The sequence below is a fragment of the Trachypithecus francoisi genome, unplaced genomic scaffold, assembly GCF_009764315.1.
Source record: "Trachypithecus francoisi isolate TF-2019V2 unplaced genomic scaffold, Tfra_2.0 Contig01603, whole genome shotgun sequence".
In the NCBI taxonomy this organism is placed as follows: domain Eukaryota; kingdom Metazoa; phylum Chordata; class Mammalia; order Primates; family Cercopithecidae; genus Trachypithecus; species Trachypithecus francoisi.
Window position 1 is genome coordinate 173,881 of NW_022681445.1, and position 19,837 is coordinate 193,717.

At 39.0% G+C, this 19,837-nt stretch overlaps 1 protein-coding gene across 1 annotated transcript in view; it reads left to right on the forward strand.

The window, feature by feature from the left end:
- The window catches only part of PHEX (phosphate regulating endopeptidase homolog X-linked), a 227,189-nt gene that overhangs the window by 135,529 nt on the left and 71,823 nt on the right, over nt 1–19,837 (forward strand). Inside the window, 2 exon segments of the mRNA XM_033195320.1 lie at nt 7,506–7,583; nt 17,717–17,820. Coding sequence (XP_033051211.1) covers nt 7,506–7,583; nt 17,717–17,820 — 182 coding nt within the window.

Sequence of the window (19,837 nt, forward strand, 5' to 3'; positions counted from 1 at the left end):
AAAAAAAATCAATTGCAATGAACTTTATACCTTGCTTAATTTTCCAGAATGTTTTATATGTTCTCACAAAATCTCTCATTTTCCCCTTTTTTTCTCTCCTGTGGTAAGATCAGTTAATATTGAAATATACCTTAATGTTAGCTGGGCATGGTGGCACATGCCTGTGATCCCAGCTACTTGGTAGTCTGAGGGACAAGAATGACTTGAATCTGGGAGTTGGAGGTTGCAATGAGCTGAGATCATGCCACTGCACTCCAGCTTGGATTACACCATGAGACTGTCTCAAGACAACAACAACAAAACCCGGGGAAATGTACCTTGGTGTGAACAGCACTGAATGATGTTTATGATCATATGTTAATCCTCTTATATTTAAAGCTTAAATGTAAAATCTAGCCTTTTATATTTTCTGATACTATTGATGACATAGATCAGAGTGGGTTTATCAAATTATTCATTATATGAATTAATATTTATTGAGTATTGGTCACTTGCTATGTTACCTGTGGTAACATGGTGATTAGGTGGAATAGGCTATTGGTTTAATTTGAATAGTATTAGAAGATTCTCTCAGCTACAGAACCTCTCATTAATTGTATTTATTCCTTTGACTAATAAACTACTCTTTTAAATAAAAGTATTTCTCCAGAGTAAATATATTAGATTGCTATTAGTCACTTACATTCTATTATAAACTAGTTTGAGGCCCCAATGGAGGCTAGTGGATTAGCAACCTTGAAAAATTAATAGTTTGATGGATGAGAAGGGAAGGGGAGATATCTCTGGAGCACAGAGCACAGAAAGGCCAACTAGGGTATGATGGTATTGCAAGTGGTATGAACACATAGGACCTGCTAGGTATTGAAAGGAACAGATACAAGAAAGGGAAAGAGGAGGAAGGCAGAAACCAAGATGGCAAGTGCTAAAGGCAACCTGTATCTTTAATTTTTTCTAGGGTTAGGTTTGGTAGTGTTTCTTGTGTCTGTTTTCAGAGGTGTGCCAATAGTGGCTCTCAAAAGAGTCCTCCAACTTTTGGGGGGCTGCAAATAGCCTGGATTCTTTTGACTCATATGCAGAGTCTGGCTTTGCTAGGAAAATCTCCTACTGTGCTCCAAGAAGGTTGTACATTTGTCTTCCATTGATAAGAGGGTTGTGTCAATAGCTTTTCTCCCTAGGCATTTCTTTTCTCATTATTTTTTCTCTCACTACAAGTGTGGTCTTCTGAAAGTGGACGTATGACTAAGACAGTGACATTATTTCTCAGGGGTTTCAGGTTATTTGGTTAGGAGTATAAGATGACCTGGACTCCTCTGGAAGACCCTCCAAACAGACACACAACAGTTATTCCAAATCCTTGGAAGAAGTCATGTTTCTACTTTATTGGTGTAGTCTATAACTAACATTTGCTCATCATGTACTCTGGACCAAGGGAAAAGAAGTGTTTTACATGCATTGTCATCCTGAACTCTTGCAGATAATGCTGTGAAGTAGGTACTAATTTTTAGTGTTTTTTCCCTCAACATCTGATGTAAAGGAGAGTGTGTTAGGATTACATTAGCTATTGGAAAACATGGCACATAATGCTTCAAACAAATAGGGCTTTATTTTCTGTATGTCATGAAGGGGAAAGAGGGAGGCAGTCCAGGTCTAATATGCTGGGCTTCAAATGCCATCAGCTTTTCATCCCACCATCTTCAGCATGTAGATTTTTTCCTTATATGTGTTGCCTTTTGATTACTAGATGGCTGCTCTGCCTCTGGCATGGCATCAGCATTCCAGAAAGGAAGAGGAGGAAAGACTAAAGCAGTAGTTCTCAACTGGAGGTGATTTTGCCACCAGGGGACATTTGGCAATATATGGAGATATTTTTGGTTGTCACAACTTGCGGAGGGGGGCATGGGTTGCTCCTGGCATCGAATTTGTAGAAGCCAAAGATGCTGCTAAACATCCTACAAGTTACAGGACAACCCCCACAACAAGAATTATCTGGTCCAAAGTGTTGAGAAAGCCTGGACTCAAGGCAGAAAGCACATGCTGATGAATCTGTCCCCTTTTAAAATGGATTATTGGAAGTGCAACAAGAAGTTTTTCTTAAATGTCATTGGCCTGAATTTCATCCCGTAGCTGACTCCAGTTGTAAAGAAAACTGGGCAACATAGCTATTTTGTTGCTGTTGTTGAGTCCATTGTCATCCTAAGCAGAATCGGAGTCCTGATAGTAAGGGAAGAAAGGGAGAATAGATATTAGGTAGACAGTAGGCAGTGTTTATTTCAAAAGTTAAGTACTCTCCCTAAGGTCGCAGAGGTAGTGAAGATCAGCAGCTGCGTAAACCTCCTCTATTGAGGAAGGATGTCCAGCTGTCAAGTGCAGCTTCTCTCCAGATGTCTGTATGAATAAAGCATGAAAATGCATGCACTGGGTATGGAAAGCCCTGGAGTTTTTGATCAGCCACAAACAGCCTAGGAAATACTTCTTGCAGGATATAATATGCAATCTGTTAAATATTTATATCACTGCTCTCTCAGTATTTACAGTGGGACTTGCCTTTCCTTTTTGTCCATGTAACCAATAGGGTAATTAATCTCACACCTGACTCACTAATACTTTGCCCTTCAAGCCATCAAACTATTGGTGCTTCACTTCTCCCATTCTGAAAAATTAAAAAGCGATGTGATTACTATTTGCCTTACTTAGGGTTCATTCAGGAAAACAGACACTCTTCTAAGTATATCAACCAGCAAGACATTTAATACAGGGAATTGGAGGCTTAGGCAACACTCAGAGGGCTGGGGAATGAAGAGCAGAGTCTGCCAATGATCTCTGCTGCTTGTACACCAAAGAGGTCTTTCTAAGGAGAATGCCTAGAAGTTTCTGGAAAAGGGCTGTATCTGCTGTCTGCAGATGCCCACATGTCTGTATATGGCTACCAACAGCAAATGAATGGCATCTCCTCTTCTACCTCTGGAATTGCCTATGAGTGCTTCTCATTGGCAGTCTAACCTGGAGCCATGGGATATTGCAGGATGTAGTTCTGAAGCTTCTCAGGGAAAAATGTAGGATGAGGAGAAATTGACAACGAAGTCTGTGGCAGAAAAAAACATTTGAGTCTGAATAGAGGTGTACATATATAGCACGTTTTAGGAAGAAGAACACTCTAGTCAGATGTTGGCAGTGTTGCTACTAGTATTATTACCTTATTCTAGGTATGTATCTTTGGGAGGTAAATAGGGATTCTTTGTATCTGTTCTGATCTGATTCTCTTCAAGTTATGGTGATGCTAAATAATAATAAAAAAGGATTCAATAACCTGCATAGATGGTGCAGAAGGTAATATATTCTGTGAGGCTCTGTGGTGCAGTGGGGTGTCCCAGAGATGAGGTTTAAAAAACAATGCATAATTCACCAGCATGCTCTGGAAAGACCAGTCTTCAGAAAACAATTGTGAATGACTCAGCTTGTTCATTCTTTCGTTCTCTTTCTTTCCTTCTTTCTCTCTCTTTCTTTCTTTCTTTTTCTTTCTTTTCTTCTCTCTCTCTCTCTCTCTCTCTCCTCTCTCTCTCTCTCTCAAACTATCTGGAATTCTTGCTATAGTTATGCATATGACTTATAGTGAGCTGATAAAATATAGTGCAAAGTTAAATACAATGCAGGAAATAATAGAATAATCTCAGAATGAGGTAACCTGTAGACATACGACCTAGTTTGGTGTTGGGGGTAGAGTTGTAACCTCTAGTTATCTGCTATCTGGGTCACATCAAGCTTTTAGTGTGTGTAACTCACAGGGTTTTGAAGGTATAATTTGATCTGTGCTATACTTGAGTCTCTGAAACAGCAAAACCCATTATGACTGTGTCCTACAGCCCTTGTAAAATCCTAAGTCTTGAGTTTCAGGATTCTGCTGATGTTTAATATTTGAATTATTTCAAGGAAGATAAGGAAACTGTACTATCTTATTCTGTTTATTTCTTGAGTGAGGAAAATTGAAAGGGACTAAAGGAAAGAACTCGTTGCCAAGAGCAGCGTCCAAAGGTCACTGGTTTTGCTTTGCGGCTTTGCTGGAATAAAACCAATGTGTTTGGGGTTGCCTAGGTCTTACGTTAGGTCATCTGGAGGCAGATCTGGAGATGAGAATTCCTGTGTAAGTGATTTACTAAACAAATACTCCCAAGAGAAATCAGTAAGGGAATGGGAGAAGCAAGACAGGGAGGGGTGAGAGTCCAATTTCAGGAGACATCTCAGAACTAGTCTGATCCTGCAGGGAACTTTGGAAGTACAAATTATACCTCAAGAGTTTGTCCTGAATTGAGGCAAGGGGGCTGTGCTTTCGTACTGCTGCTTAGGGCCGCTTGGGCGGAGGTGGAGGCGGAGGCGCAGGTGCAGGGGCAGGGGCAGGTGCAGGTGCAGGTGCAGGTGCGGGCAGGGTGGGTAGAAGGCAAATAAACTCCCGGGAACTAGCTGTTTTTGATTGCAGGCAAGCAGCTCTAGTAGCTCCTAGGGCAGGCCTTCAAAAAGTCTCAGGTGTTGGCCATTAGAAAAGAGAACCAGATGCTGGAGGGAGGCACAGAAGTTATAAACGGGATCCCACGGAATCTGGTCAGAGCCCTGACAGTGTACTTGTAAGCTTCTCTTTTGCTTTTATGAAACCCAGAATCTGGGGAAGGGAGAGAGAAATTTTTCACATGGAACTGTAAAGTTTCTCTAAAGCAAGGGTTGACGAACTTTTTTCTAGAAAGGGCCAGATAAAACATTTGAGGCTTTGTGGGCCACAGGGTGTCTGACCCAATTATTCAGTTCTACAGCTGTACTGCAGAAGCAGCCATAGATGACAGGTAAACAAATGAGTGTGGCTATGTTCCAATAAAACTTTATTTATAAAAACAGGGGTAGGGTAGCTGGATTTGGCCCAGGGACCATATTTTGCAAATCTCTGCTCTTGAGGTTCTTCATATGTGCCTAAGTTTGTTTTTCCTTTATTTATTCCCTATCTGTTATAAAACACAGAGGATAATTAGTACCTTTGTCTGTCTAAATGATGGTTACGACATTATGATGTATCTTAAATTATTCTAGACCACTGCCTCTAATCTTCCTGGCATCCTGGCCATCTTTCATTATGTTGCAAAGATAATCTTCCTGAAGCGTGACTCATCTCCTTTTATTCCCATGCTAAACATATTTAGCTCTCTCTTAGCTGTAAAATAAAATTTAGGCTTGTTAACATGGCATTCAGGAATCCCTGTGATCTGACCCCAGGCCAATTTTCCTGCCTTATTTTCTGCTCTCCATCCTCATGTACTTATAGTCCTGCTACATTAAATTACTCGCCCTCTCTTCAATATGCCATTATCGTGTGTGTTTGCTATCTCCTCGTAGTTTTTTTCATTTTTATGTATTTAAACTGACTACATATATATACTGACAAAATTATATATATATATGATGTAAAACATGAAGTTTTGATGCATGTATACATTAGAGAATGGGTAAATTAACATATCCATCACCTCATATATTTATCATTTTTGTGATAAAATTTAAAATCTATTCCCTTAGCCATTTTCAAGTGTACAATACATTGTTATTAACTATAGTCACTATGTTGTACAATACATCTCCTAAACTTATTCCTCTTATCTAACTGAAATTTTGTATCTTTTGACCAACTCCCTAACCCATTCCTCCACCCCTGGTAACCACCATCCTACTATACTGTCTCCTATGAGTTTGACTGTTTAAAATTCCACATGAATGAGATCATGCAGTATTTGCCTTTCGGTGCCTAGCTTATTTCACTTAGCATGAAGCCCTACAGGTTCATCCACATTGTCACAAGTGACAGGATTTTCTTCTTTTTTAAAGCTGAATAGTATTCCATTGTGTATATATACTACATTTTTAATCCATTCCTCTGTTGATAGACATTTAGGCTAATTTCATATCTTGGCTATTTTGAATAGTGCTTCAGTGAACATGGAGGCGCTGATATCTCTTTAGCATACTGATTTCATTTCCTTTGGCTATATCCCCAGAAGTAGGATTACTGCTTCGTATGGTAGATATATTTTTAATTTTTAGAGGAACCCCCATAGTGTTTTTCTTTTCTCTTTTTTTTTTTTTTTTGAGACAGTCTCACTCTATCGCCCAGGCTGGAGTGCAGTGGCGTGATCTTGGCTCACTGCAAGCCCTGCCTCCTGGGTTCACGGCATTCTCTTGCCTCAGTCTCCCGAGTAGCTGGGACTACAGGTGCCCGCCACCACGCCCAGCTAATCTTTTCTTTTTTTTTTTTTTTTTGTATTTTTAGTAGAGACGGGGTTTCAACGTGTTAGCCAGGATGGTCTCGATCTCCTGACCTTGTGATCCGCCTGCCTCGGCCTCCCAAAGTGCTGGGATTACAGGCGTGAACCACCGCGCCTGGCCTCCATAGTGTTTTTCATAGTGACTGTATCAAATTATATTGCCATCAACAGTGCTCAAGAGTTCCGTTTTCTCCACACCCTTGCTAACACTTGTTATCTCTTGTATTGTTGATAATTGCCATTCTAACTGGTGATAGGTAATATCTCATTGTGTTTTTAATTTTCATTTCCTGATGAATAATGATGTGGATCATTAAAAAAAATGTTGGCCATTTGTATGTCTTCTTTTGAGAAATGTATTTTCATTTTATTTTCCCTTTTTAATTACTTTATTTATTTATTTATTTTGAGACAGGTTCTTGTTCTGTCACCTAGGCTGGAGTGCAGTAATGTGATCATAGCTCACTGCAGCCTCTATCTCCCAGGCTCAAGTGATCCTCCTGCCTCAACCTCCCAAGTAATTGGAACTATAGGCAGGTGCCACCATGTCCGGCTTGTTTTTATTTTTCATTTTTATAGAGACAGGGTCCCACTGTGTTGCCCAGGCTGGCCTTGAATTCCTGGCCCCAAGCAATCCTCCTGCCTCAGCCTCCCAAAGCTCTGGAATTACAGGCATGAACCACTGTGCCCGACCTCCTTTCCCCATTTTTTAACCAGGTTATTTGCTTTCTTGATATTGAGTTGAGTTTTAAATATATTGTGGATATTAACCCTTTATCAGATGTATGGTTGTACATATTTCTGCCTCCATCTTTGCCCCTGTTTATCCTCCTGGAATGTTCTTCTAGCTCTACCTTTTGAAATCCTAACCATTCTCTAAGACTCGATTCAGTCACCGCCTCCATGAAGCATTTTCTCCATGCAGAAACAGTCTGTGTTCTGGACTTTGATAACAATATTGTCTATTTCTATTAAAATGTTTATTTTGTTTACAGTGTACTAGACAGTTATTTGCTCCATTCACTACATTTTTAGGATACCGAAGTCTCTCAGTATATATCTATCTACTTTTGCCCTTCACAGTGGCTCGCACATAGTAGATATTCAGTAAATGGAATTTTCAGATGAAGGGCGCATTTCTACATCTTGTGATTATTAATGATTTAAGTGCTGAAACTCTGACATTATTTTTCTTTTTCCTTTTTATAGGCGAGAGCTGTTTTGGCAAAAGTTGGCTATCCAGACTTTATAATGAATGATACTCATGTTAATGAAGACCTCAAAGCAGTAAGTGCTATATTATTGTACTTTTTTTTTTTTTTTTCTGGCAAGTTTTACTGGCCTTGTGCCTTTCAACTAACCCAAGTCCAAGCAATTAAAACTGGTGATGCCAGAAAACACCAACTTTTGATTAATTCCTTGGCTAGATATGAGCCTGACTATGCCAGGCAGATCACAAGATTTAGGGCAGATTCAAAATAAAGGAAGTGGCAGAAACGATGCATAGCTGAGTGGGTACCATAAAACAAATGGACTTGGGTTTGGCCTAATTTGATCATAAAAGAAAGAATTAAGCAAATTGAGTATTTTACAATTAGTGAGCATGTTCTAATGGCAAATGCATCATGTTTGTTGTTAAACACTTTTTATTTGCTTCATTCATATTAAATGAATAGTAATAAATCTGCCTACTGGGACTTAACTTCATTAAACTTTATGAGTGTTTTGGCAAATTAAGTGCATATACATATGACTCTGTAATTTATTGTGAATTGGATTGTGTATTTGCAGTAAGTTACTGATGAAAAATAGTCATAATTCTTCTTTATTCCAATATTTTTGGACATGTATTTTCCAGTAGGTATATTAATTACAGGCCTTTCTAATCACAACGACTGTTACTTCCTCTTCTACAAATAGTTCTGATAAACGATTTTTCTTCCTCATTAAAAAAACCTGTTTTTACCATTCACTAGATTGTCTTGAAAACGTAGTCTTTTGAAATTCTTTAAGTAACTATGCTTCTGAGGTATAGCTCTTTCCTGAAATTGTGGCTCAACAAGTGGCATATGTGAAAGCAATCCCAGCTTTGTAGACGAGCATCAAAATTTTACAAGACTATTCAAAAGTGAGAGAAAGCATTAATTAGAATCTTCCTCCATTGGGCTCTAAGATATGGCCTCCCAAAATATTGATACAGTTGCCCTGGAAGAAAATAATTATGTCTCATAGCATCCTAAAACTCAGACAGTCTATCTTATTATACACTGTTTTGATGATGCTGAAAATTCCATTATTATTATCATAACTAAAAATATTGAAGCACTTGACATATTCATGTACATTAACTTTTAATTCCTTCAGTGATTCTGTGAAATAGATGATGTTCATTCCCATTTTGCAGAAAAGGACAGAGAGACTCAATAATTTAAGTGAGCTCCTCAGTTCCACACAGAGTTTCAGAGCCAGGACTGAAATCTGGGCTCAGGAAGCTCTGCCTGTAATCAGAGAAGGGGTTCTTGAGGGTCCTTTTTAGGCAGCTGTGCTGGAGGAACAGAAGCATCAGGGGGGAGACTTGGTGGGGACAGTGTGACCAGAGCTGTTGGAAGAAGAGCAGAGGGAAGGCCATATTATCAAACGGTTAAGAGCACAGGCTCCAGTATCATGGGCCTGGTTTGAATTCTGCTTCTTCCACTGACTAGCTGTTTCATCCTGTGTAGGTTACTTAACTTCAGTTAGCCTCCCTTTGGTTATCTGGCTACTGGAAATATCATAATCAAGTCTTAGTATTGTTGGGAAGATTAGATGAGATTATATAAACATAAAAGCACCTGGCATAATACTCTGACACAGAGTATGGCCTACTCCCTATAAGGGGGAGCTTTAATATGGACCATTTGTGGTCCATTTTCAAATCAGCCTTATAAAATATTCCATTTCATTGATCCTTAATAGAAATAGACTGCAGCGTGAATTTACAGGAAAGCAAAAAGCACACTGGGTATTTTAAACAGGGAATTTAATACGGGAAATAGGTTGGAAGGCAAGAAAAGGGAAAATAGATAAACCACAGGTTAACCTGCTGTTGCTATAAGAAGAATATCACCAGGGCACAAAGTACCTTAGCAGGAGAACCTGGGTAACTCCATACAATTGGTACATATTCTGAGTCAGGATGTGGATGAGAAGGTTTGAGAGACAGTTTGGTGTAGTGGTTATAAATAGGGACCCTGGAGTCAAAGTGCCTGGAGTAAAACCCCCCCAGTCTACCATGTACTACCGTGTTACCTAGGGTAGGTTATGTATCCTCTCTGTGCCTTTCTTCATCTGAAGAATGAAGGTGATACAAATCCCTCCCATATAGCATTTCTGGGAGGATCAAATAAGTTAACATCTTTAAAGTGTTTAGAATGAACCCGAGCATACAATCAGCACAATGTAAGTGTTAGCTATGACATCCTCAATTCACACTTGTGGTAGTGGATATTTTGGTTTGAAAAAGTCCTCATGAATTAACTCATACACTGTCCAGGTCCCTCAAATTGATTTAAAAGGGTATACAGATGGAGCAGTCTCAAGCTTTAATTGAATAAGGTAGCACTTAAGGCTTACTCACAATATTTAGTTGATCAAGTTTTGTTGGCATTCTGTTGCTAAGTTGAGAGCCCCAAATTTAAGGACCCATTGAATGCAATATCTTTTGTGAAAAGAAACCGGATGCCAAACAGGATGCCATGTTGGCTATGCTTCTTTGTTTCTCTGGGGCCTGAACTGAAGCTGTTACACACCAAGATTTTTAATCACTTCTTTGAAGAAATGGCTTTCATCTGACTCATTGCCAAAACAGACACAATTACACCCAGGAGTTTTAACAGTTTAAAAACCTGACAGTGAAAAAAGTTCCAGGTACATGAAGTAAAAAGACATTTGTATTCAGAAACCGATGGTTTTAGTCCATTTTCACATTGCTATAAAGAAATACATGAGACTGGATAATTTACAGAGGAAAGAGGTTTAATTGACTCACAGTTCCACATGGCTGGGGAGGCCTCAGGAAACCTACAATCATGGCAGAAAGTGAAGGGGAAACAGGCACCTTCTTCACAAGGCGGCAGGAGGGAAGAATGAGAGTTCAGGAAAAAACTGCCACTTTTAAAACCATCAGAACTCGTGAGAACTCGCTATCATGAGAACAGCACGGGGGAAACTGCCCCCATGATTCAGCCACCTCCCTTCCTTGACATATGGGGATTACAGAGATTTGGGCTCTCTCACTTTCTCTCCCCCTCAATCCCTGCCCTTTTCTTTTTCTGACAATGACTTCAGTCCCTCCTCCAAAGCTCAGCTCTGGAGTGGCAGTTCTCCTCTACTCTTCTAAGTGACGGTACCATCACCTCCTCCCTTTGTGACCCTAGACACAGGAGTAGCAGCTGTGCTACTCCCGTGACTCTGGCTCTCACAGAGCCAGATCATATCACTGATAGATGAAATGAATAAAACCCACCCTAAAAGGTAAAGGATGACATTGCAATATTGTCACTGAGGGCAATCGCAAAAAGACTCAAGTATTCCTGGTACACAATGAGACTGTTTTCAGTTTTAAGAAACATGTGGATAAGGACTCCTATGAGAAATTTCTGGTAATAGGAGCTCTGAGCATGAGAGGCTGTTACAAATGCAAAACAGCATGCTGCATTTGAGACAGGTGGAGGTATGATTCATCAGGCACAAATGCAAAAGGAAAGAGGAGCGAAATTACCTGCTGGATCAGATGAAGGTCAAGGAAAAATGCTGAAAATGGAAGTTGGGCTCATGTGGAAATAAAAGCAAATGAGATAGAATTAAGAGGTAAATATGCAAAAGAATCAGAAATTTGTTTCTTTAAGGATGACAAGGTAAACTGAGGTACTCAGCAAAGCATTTCTGAATAACAATCCTGTAGTTTTGGAAAAGAACAAGAAGAAATAAAATGCCCTTTATTTGAATCCCCATCAACGTGCAGGAAAACCTATTAGCCTAAATAGGTAGGCATCGGCCCATTTTCAAATCAGCCTAATAAAGTATTCCATTTCGTTGATTCTTAATAGAAATAGATTCAAGCAGTGAGTTTCTACCAGTTTTGGAAATATCTCAATATTAGCGAGGAAATCAAAAAGCACACTAGGTATTTTAAACAGTGAATTTAATACATGAAATGTGTTGGAAGGCAAGAAGGGGAAAAATGAGATAAACCACAGATTAGTAACTTTAGAAAGCAGCTGCTACTCCTGTGTCTAGGGTCACAGAAGGGAGGAGGTGATGGTACCGTCACTTAGAAGAGTAGAGGAGAACTGCCACTCCAGAGCTGAGCTTTGCAGGAGGAACTAAAGATTCTTCCAGAGTCATTGTCAGAAAAAGAAAAGGGAGGGAGTAGATGGGGAGAGAGAGTGAGAGGCAGCAACACAGCACCCATTTCCCTCCTGCAACCCACTGATTCCTCTAGCGCCTCCTATTTGCAGGAAGGTAATTGGCAAAGGAGCTTGGGAAACAGTTTTCAGATTTCCAGTCCCCAGCATTACGGAACAGAGTGAAAGGGTAGGCAGCACGTAGCTGAAAAACTATAGGTAAATAACCAGCACAATTAAGGACATTACTCAATCTTGTGAAAGCCAATGGAGAATTGCAGTAAGGACTAAAGTCAGAATTATGGCTGACCTCCATTTACTTAGGAGAATTGGAAATGAGAAATTTTTCAGAGGCCAAAGTTTCTGGTGAGTGATACACACATATATACATATAATGTGCGTATAGGGATATGCAGATATGTGAACCTATGTAAGATTCTCTGGGGTGGATCTGGTCTGCTTTGGCCAGTGAAACGCTAGTGTGTATGTGCGTGTGTGTGTGTGTGTGTGTGTGTGTACACATCAGACAGTGCTACTATGCAAGAGTGAGGTGATATTCAGATGGAATGCTGCAGAAAAAGAGGTTGTTAAAATATTAAAATAATTATTTACTATTTGTTAAAAAACACAAAACATTGCACTCAGCTCTTTCAAGGGACCCCTGGCCATCATGGCACTGGAGAGCTAAGGGTGGGCATTGGAGGTGCGGCACCCTGGTGCCCCCCAACCTTCCAGCCAGACCTCTGTAACTCTCTCACATTGGCCTTTATCCAGACTGTTCCGCTCATCAGAGCAGACCAAGACCAGCCCCAGTGTGGAGGTGGGACATCTGGTTCCAGTGCTAGTGTGCTGGCTGGAACTCCCTCAGACCCACCTTCACATAGCTGTTTGTGGGAATTACATCCTCCATGGTACACTGTATATGTGGATTATTAAACATTTTGAACATCACCCCAGTATATAGTAGGTTGGTGCAAAAGTAATTGTGTTTTTTGTCTTTTTTTTTTTTTTTTTTTTGAGACGGAGTCTCGCTCCGTCACCCGGCTGGAGTGCAGTGGCCGGATCTCAGCTCACTGCAAGCTCCGCCTCCCGGGTTTACGCCATTCTCCGGCCTCAGCCTCCCGAGTAGCTGGGACTACAGGCGCCCGCCACCTCGCCCGGCTAGTTTTTTGTATTTTTTTTAGTAGAGACGGAGTTTCACCGGGTTAGCCAGGATGGTCTCGATCTCCTGACCTCGTGATCCGCCCGTCTCGGCCTCCCAAAGTGCTGGGATTACAGGCTTGAGCCACCGCGCCTGGCCTTTTGTCATTATTTTTAATGCCCAAAACTGCACTTACTTTTGCACCAACATACTAAGTATGTCTACATGTACAGACACACATTACCTTTGGGCAAAGCCATGCAAACACACCCATCTTGCATATTGATTTGTTGTTTGAATAAAGGAACGTGTAGATATGAAATACGAATTCCATTAAGTATTCAGAAAATCCTTTGGGTGCCGAACACAAAATCTTTCTAATAGATATTTGGATATATCTCTGAGTATCTTTAAATGGATTTAAATTAAATGAAAGGTGTCCTAGAATTTACACATCCTACTGGCACAGTAAGGAAAGTACCACAATTGGTGCTTCAGTATTTTTCATCTGCGTATTCTTACATGTAGGCCGAGGGCTATACTACAGATCATTTGCATTCCTATGTACTGTCTTATAAACATGTACTTATCCTACAGAGAAGCTGAACATGTTTCCTTGTTATGTGCTTATTACAGGTTCCCCATCTTTGGGGTGGTGGTGGTGGTAATAACTTTATTCTTCCATTTAGTCTGTGGATCTGGGATGGGATATTCAAGAAGAGAAATGTAGGCTCTGCTGATTTTATGATCAGGACAGCTGTCCCTAGGAAATGACACGAGAGTCCCAATTAATTCCCCAAAGGTCACGCAGTCGAAAAGTCAAGAGATGGAATTGATTGAAAGTGATCAACTTGACCTAGACTTTTTCTAGTAACTGAAAGGACAAGAGGCTTTTGAGCCAAGTATTGTCTCTTGCCGAATTTAATTTTTTCATTTTGGAGATTACAGGCGGCTTTAAAATATTCATGGGAATTCATTCTTGTTTCTACTTCTACAACAAACAGAACTTTCCTAATAGTTGCTGGGCTTCAATTCTTTTTCTCATCCAAGGGCCTTTTGAAATATTTAAAATTATCAAAATATTATTACAATTAGCAAGTCTTCTAAAAGTAAAAACTGATCCCACGGATATTATTTTTTAAAAATTAATATTTTTGAAGGAAATTCCTCTGAGAAAATTTCCCAGAAAGTATTCTGAGCCCAATAACATATCTGAATTTTCTATCAGTTACAATCATATTCTGAAGGTTTTGGCAGAAAATTTGGGAAATAGAGAAAACACACTCATAATATTGCTACATAATATATACTTCTGTTACAGTTTATTAATTTGTTTTTCTCTATTTCTGTACAGCTGTAATTGATGTTTCTATATAGTTTGGTATACCAGCCTTTACAGTTAACATATTGTTTTGTTACTGTCTTTATAGCCTTTGTTACCATTATTTCAACAGTTGTATAGTATTTCAAGTAAGTTGTGTCATGATTTATTTAATCACTGCTTCTACTCCCATCCTCAATCTTAGTTTGTCCTTGAATCATTGGTTTACTTATTAAGACCAATGAAAATAACATTGGAGTCAGAGCCAGATGACTTGGACAGTGTAGCTTTGCCAAATTCCATAATCTCCTTAGCTCTGTTTCCCATCTATCATATGTGAATAACAGTGATTGGCCCCTGCCTACCCCCAAACACTTAACCTGTCTCAAGGAAAAAAAGTAAGACCTGTCCTCTATTACTTGTGATTTCCATTAAATAAATGGAATAGATAATTAAACCAGGCTCATACTCTCAACTTAATAATGAAAACAATTTTTAGATTATCTTTCTAAACATAGATAAGCTATGGCAAATTATAATTAATTACCTCTGAGTTTTGTTTCCCCCAATTATTTTCAGGGTTCTGGTAGGTCCTTACTTATCTAAAGTATTTTTAGACTTGGGACCCTTTTCTTCTTTACGAAGTGTGTTTTTTTTTTTTTTTTTTTTTTTTTGACAGAGTCTCGCTTTATCGCCCAGGCTGGAGTGCAGTGGCACGATCTTGGCTCACTGCAACCTCTGCCTCCCGGGTTCAAGTGATTCTTCTGCCTCAGTCTCCCGAGTAGCTAGGATTACGGGCATGTGCCACCACACCTGGTGAATTTTCATATTTTTAGTAGAGGTGGGGTTTCACCATGTTGGTCAGGCTGGCCTCGAACTCCTGACCTCAAGTGATCCACCAGCCTCAGCCTCCCAAAGTGTTGGGATTATAGGTGTGAGTCACTGCGCCTGGCCCTTTAGAAAGTTTTGAGATGGCTTTCTGTTTAATGTCTGTAGACCAACCTGAATGTCAAGGGATTTTTTTTTTCAGATGGAATAGTAATGAAAGTATCACAATTAACAAGCTTTCTAAAAGCAAAAACTGACCCCAATGATATTATTTTTAAAAAGTTAATATTTTTGAAGGAAATTCCTCTGAGAGAATTTCCCAGAATGTGTTGTGAAGCTGAGAACATACCTGAATTTTCTATCGGTTACAATCATATTCTGAAGGTTTTGGTAGAGCTGTCTTGGAAACAAAAGTCGAAAAAGGCAAAGGGTTGAACAGTGGACACATCTTTTAACCATATGATCTGGGAATGTCTTAGGATTGCTAGTAAGGTTGCTTTCTATAACAAGGTGCTTACTCTGCTTCTTCTCGGGCTAAAAGAAACCTTTATCTTAAAATACAATCAATTATAAGATTTTGGCCAGCGTGGTGGCCCACACCTGTAATCCCAGCACTTTGGGAGGCCAAGGCGGGTGGATCACTTGAGTCCAGGAATTCGAGACCAGCCTGGCCAACATGGCAAGACACCATCTCTACTAAAAATATAAAAATTAGCTGGGCATGGTGGTGCATGTCTGTAATATCAGCTACTCAGGAGGCTGAGGCAAAAGACTCGAATGAACCTGGGAGGTGGAGGTGGAGGTGGAGGTTGCAGTGAGCTGAGATTTCATCTCTGCACTCTAGGTGTCCAAGGGTGACAGAGTGAGACTCTGTCTCCAAAAAAAAAATATATATATATATATATATGTATATATATATATGATTTTTTTATGAAACATTTCAAATGTTGGAACATGAGTAAAATAATTTGAACACATCTATTTTAGCACATATTAAACATACTGCCATATTAGCTTTGTACATACACACACACATTTTAAATGAATGAAAGAGATGCGTTTGAAATTTTGTCTGTAATCTTCCTTGATCTAGTCTCCTTCCTCTGCATCTATCTCCATCTCTGCATATAAACAGTACCTTGAGTTCAGTCTTATCATTGTTGTTCCCATGCCTTTCTTTATGCTTTTGCTACATAGGCACATGTCCATAAACAGCATACAGTGTTGTTTTTCATGTTTAAAAACTTTAAATTCCTCGTAGATATAACTTACCTTATTCACTCTGCATACTTTTTAAGATTATTTCATGTTCATGCATACAGAACAATCATTTAAACTGTTGTATTGCCTTTCATTATGTGAATATACCACAATTTGTTATCAGCCCCTCTTCCCCGTGCAAGCAGTTTGAGGTACAATTTAAGTCATAGCTTTATAATTTGTTGGCCAAGCAGAACACAGACGATGCCAGGAATCAATACTTTTATTTCTGCCTTTCTCCATGTGCCTTCGGTTATTCTACTCCCTCCTTTATATTTTGGCTTGGTCTCCTGGAAAGATTGTTAAGATGACTTGTTAACAAAAACTTCTCCACAGACATGAGTACCCACGCTGTGTTAGGGAGGAGCTAAATGTAAGCCAGACATTGGTCAACAACAGGTGACTGTCAAGCCTATTACTATCAAATTGCATATATACATTCATGTCTATAATGTAATGCCTGGGAATTTCATATACATGCATATTTTACTTTTTGCTTTTAAAAGACTATTAAAGTTATAAAAATTACAGTTAATAAGAATTTGGTTACCTTTGGTTATTTCCTTATTCAATGTGGCATTTTTCTTAATTTCCATAGTAATATATTTAAAAACCAAAGCACTGGAGGTCACTACAAACTACTACATTAACAGCTCCACAGATCTTATTTACAATAAATAGCTAGGTTAGGTATTGCTAGTTTTGTAGATGGAGTGCCTATGAATGGAAACTGTCTGCCATTCTCCTTCCAAAACAAGAAAAGGAACTAAAATCAATTATATCTGTTTCCCTGTCTTAATAGACAACATTGTTGTGAGCTGGTACCAACTTCCGGTGTTCCCATGCAAGCTATAATCTATGATTTGCCTCTGTAATTTCATTAATATTTAGTGACCAGAGACTTTTTGAGTGTTAAAAGATACATTCTGTTAATAATTATTCTGGTGACTTCATTGTGCTTATGGTAGAAAATAGGTCCCTGAATCACATTTATGTTTTTCCTTTATGAACAACTACCAATTATTTGACTAAATCATTGTCTATAAGCTAAATGAGTTTTCAGCCAACTAAACTGCATGTTACTAAAAAAAACTTATGTGACAAATAAATAAAGTACACATTTTAAAAAGATCAAGGACTCATGAGCCAAGAAATTTCAAACCAAAGATAATGTTTTGTAAAAGTTAAAGTAGATTTTTCAATTAGAATGTAAATGGAATGCATTGTAAATGACTGCAGCCTCTCTTGTGTTTTTACTGTGATCCAGAAATGACTGTATTGATTTTTGAAGTTTTTACGTTAAAAGAAAATCACTGAGACTACATTTCATGGCTTTGTGAATTCTGGGTTAACTGGTAACAGCGGAGAGAGGCTGTGACTGCTGCAGCTTCTCTGCTAGTTGCTTCTTCCTATGCTGAATAATTTTTTTTTAGAGCCATCTTTTATCTTTACTTAGAACAATGATGTTGTGGTTTGTTTTATTCAGATCAAGTTTTCAGAATCCGACTACTTTGGCAACGTCCTACAAACTCGCAAGTATTTAGCACAGTCTGATTTCTTCTGGCTAAGAAAAGCCGTTCCAAAAACAGAGTGAGTATTAAAAAAAAAGTTAAACAGATAAATACATTGGTGAGAAGCGGAGTCTCTTTAGATTAAACTTTGTAATTCCCCTCAAGTCAGAGTAGCTGGCTTGCCAGTTAACTTGTTTTAGCAAAATCTGTGTCATGTTTTGCCAACTCTTATTTTTTATATTATGTGATTCAGATCTTAAGTCTAATTACAGGTCCCCCATTTCTAGCATTAACACATATCAAGAGAAGGCTATTAGGATGCAAACATTAAAGTTATTTCTAGATCTAGTTATGAATATATAGAGAGGGAAAAATTTCTCTGGATTTTTACATTCATGTAGTCACTTTCGAATATCTTATAAATACTTAAAAAAAACTAGGATTAGAAACGTCAAATCAAATGTATAGAAGCAACTAGAAAATATTTGTTGAGGTAATGCCTATCAAAGAACTGATAGCTATACTGTTTTTATCTAATAGCAGTTATGGTTTATTTGCCTTCCTCTCAGCTGCCTATAGGAGTTTTTCCTACAGATAGGAGGGTTTCCTTAGGTACTTTTAGGCCCAGGGCCCACCAGCTATGATTTCTTCCCTTAGCAAAATGTCAGTGATGATGACAATGATGATGGTAGCAGCAAACAATTATTATTTGTTTACATCATACCAGAAAGTGCTTTACAATTTTTAATTCATTTTATCCTCATAGGAATTCTGCATGGTATAAGTACTGTTATCCCCATTTTACAGGAAAATAAAAGGCTTACAACTGAGAAATTCTTCAGCTTAGGTTTGGATCACGTTTTGTTCTGTCTGCTGGTGCTTTTGATTCCTGGGACTGGTTTCTGTTGTGCTAAGGCCCACTTCTCCAATGCTTTTTTTCTCTCTGTTCTCCAGATTGGATGATGTCTATTGATCTGTTTTCAACTCCAGAATTTCTTTTTTAATTTAATTGTATTATTATTTTTAAACTTAGTTTTTATTTCAATAGGTTTTGGGGGTATTGCAGGATCTGGCCAGCAGCCCACAATGCAACGGGGCTCTCTCTTTGTTTCCAGGCGGGATCAGCAGGTCGAGAAATAATAGACACACACAAGATAGTGAAAGCTGGGTCCAGGGGGGTCACTGCCTTCTGGTCCCGCGGTGCCAACAATGCACTGGCTATGCCAGCATTTATTATTAAGTTTAGTGAGGGCGGGGGTAGGTTGGTGAGGGATTTAGGGTCATTTGATTATGAGGTGAGATGGTCACATGGGGATGAAGTAATTCTTTAACGTAACATCTGTATGCAGAAGTACAGTATACAGAGATAAGAATTTACAGTATAGTGTGTGCATCAGTAATTTCTAACAGAGCCTTAAAACAGAAACACAGTCTTTCCATAACCCATGATTAGCAAGATATTAATAAGCAGTAACAGTTACAGCAAAGGCTGGTTACAAACAATTCATAGAAACAGGACATGAAGTTTAATTTCTAACAGAGCCTTAAAACAGGAACACAGTCTTTCCATAATCTATGATTAGCAAGATATTAATCAGCAGTAACAGTTGCAGCAAAAGCTGGTTACAAACAATTCATAGAGACAGATGTGAAGTTAGACAACTGGTTAGACCAGAATTTCTCAGAAGGGAGTATGCCTTAACCCTAAAGAGGCCTAGAAGAGCCGCAGCAAGATGAGGGCATTTATAGCCCTATCTTATCCATGTGGACAGGCGCCCCCCATGCATCCATTTATAGGTTCTCCACGAGGGTCACATTCCATTCCCAGAGCTATGAACATCTGCTTTTCTGGGATAGGAATCTTGGTGATGTGAAACCTCCCTGACGGCACGTCCATTCATAGGCTGTCTGCAGGGGGAAGCACATCACGCACTGTTGGCTCATTCTGGCAGTCCAACCTGGCATTTTCTTTACACAATCCTTCATGCAATCTTATATTTACAATAATCAGGAACATTTCATCTTTTATTCCATAGCAGTAGTTTCAGGGGGTCTCCCTACATGGGGGAACAGGTGGTAGTTGGTTACATGAATAA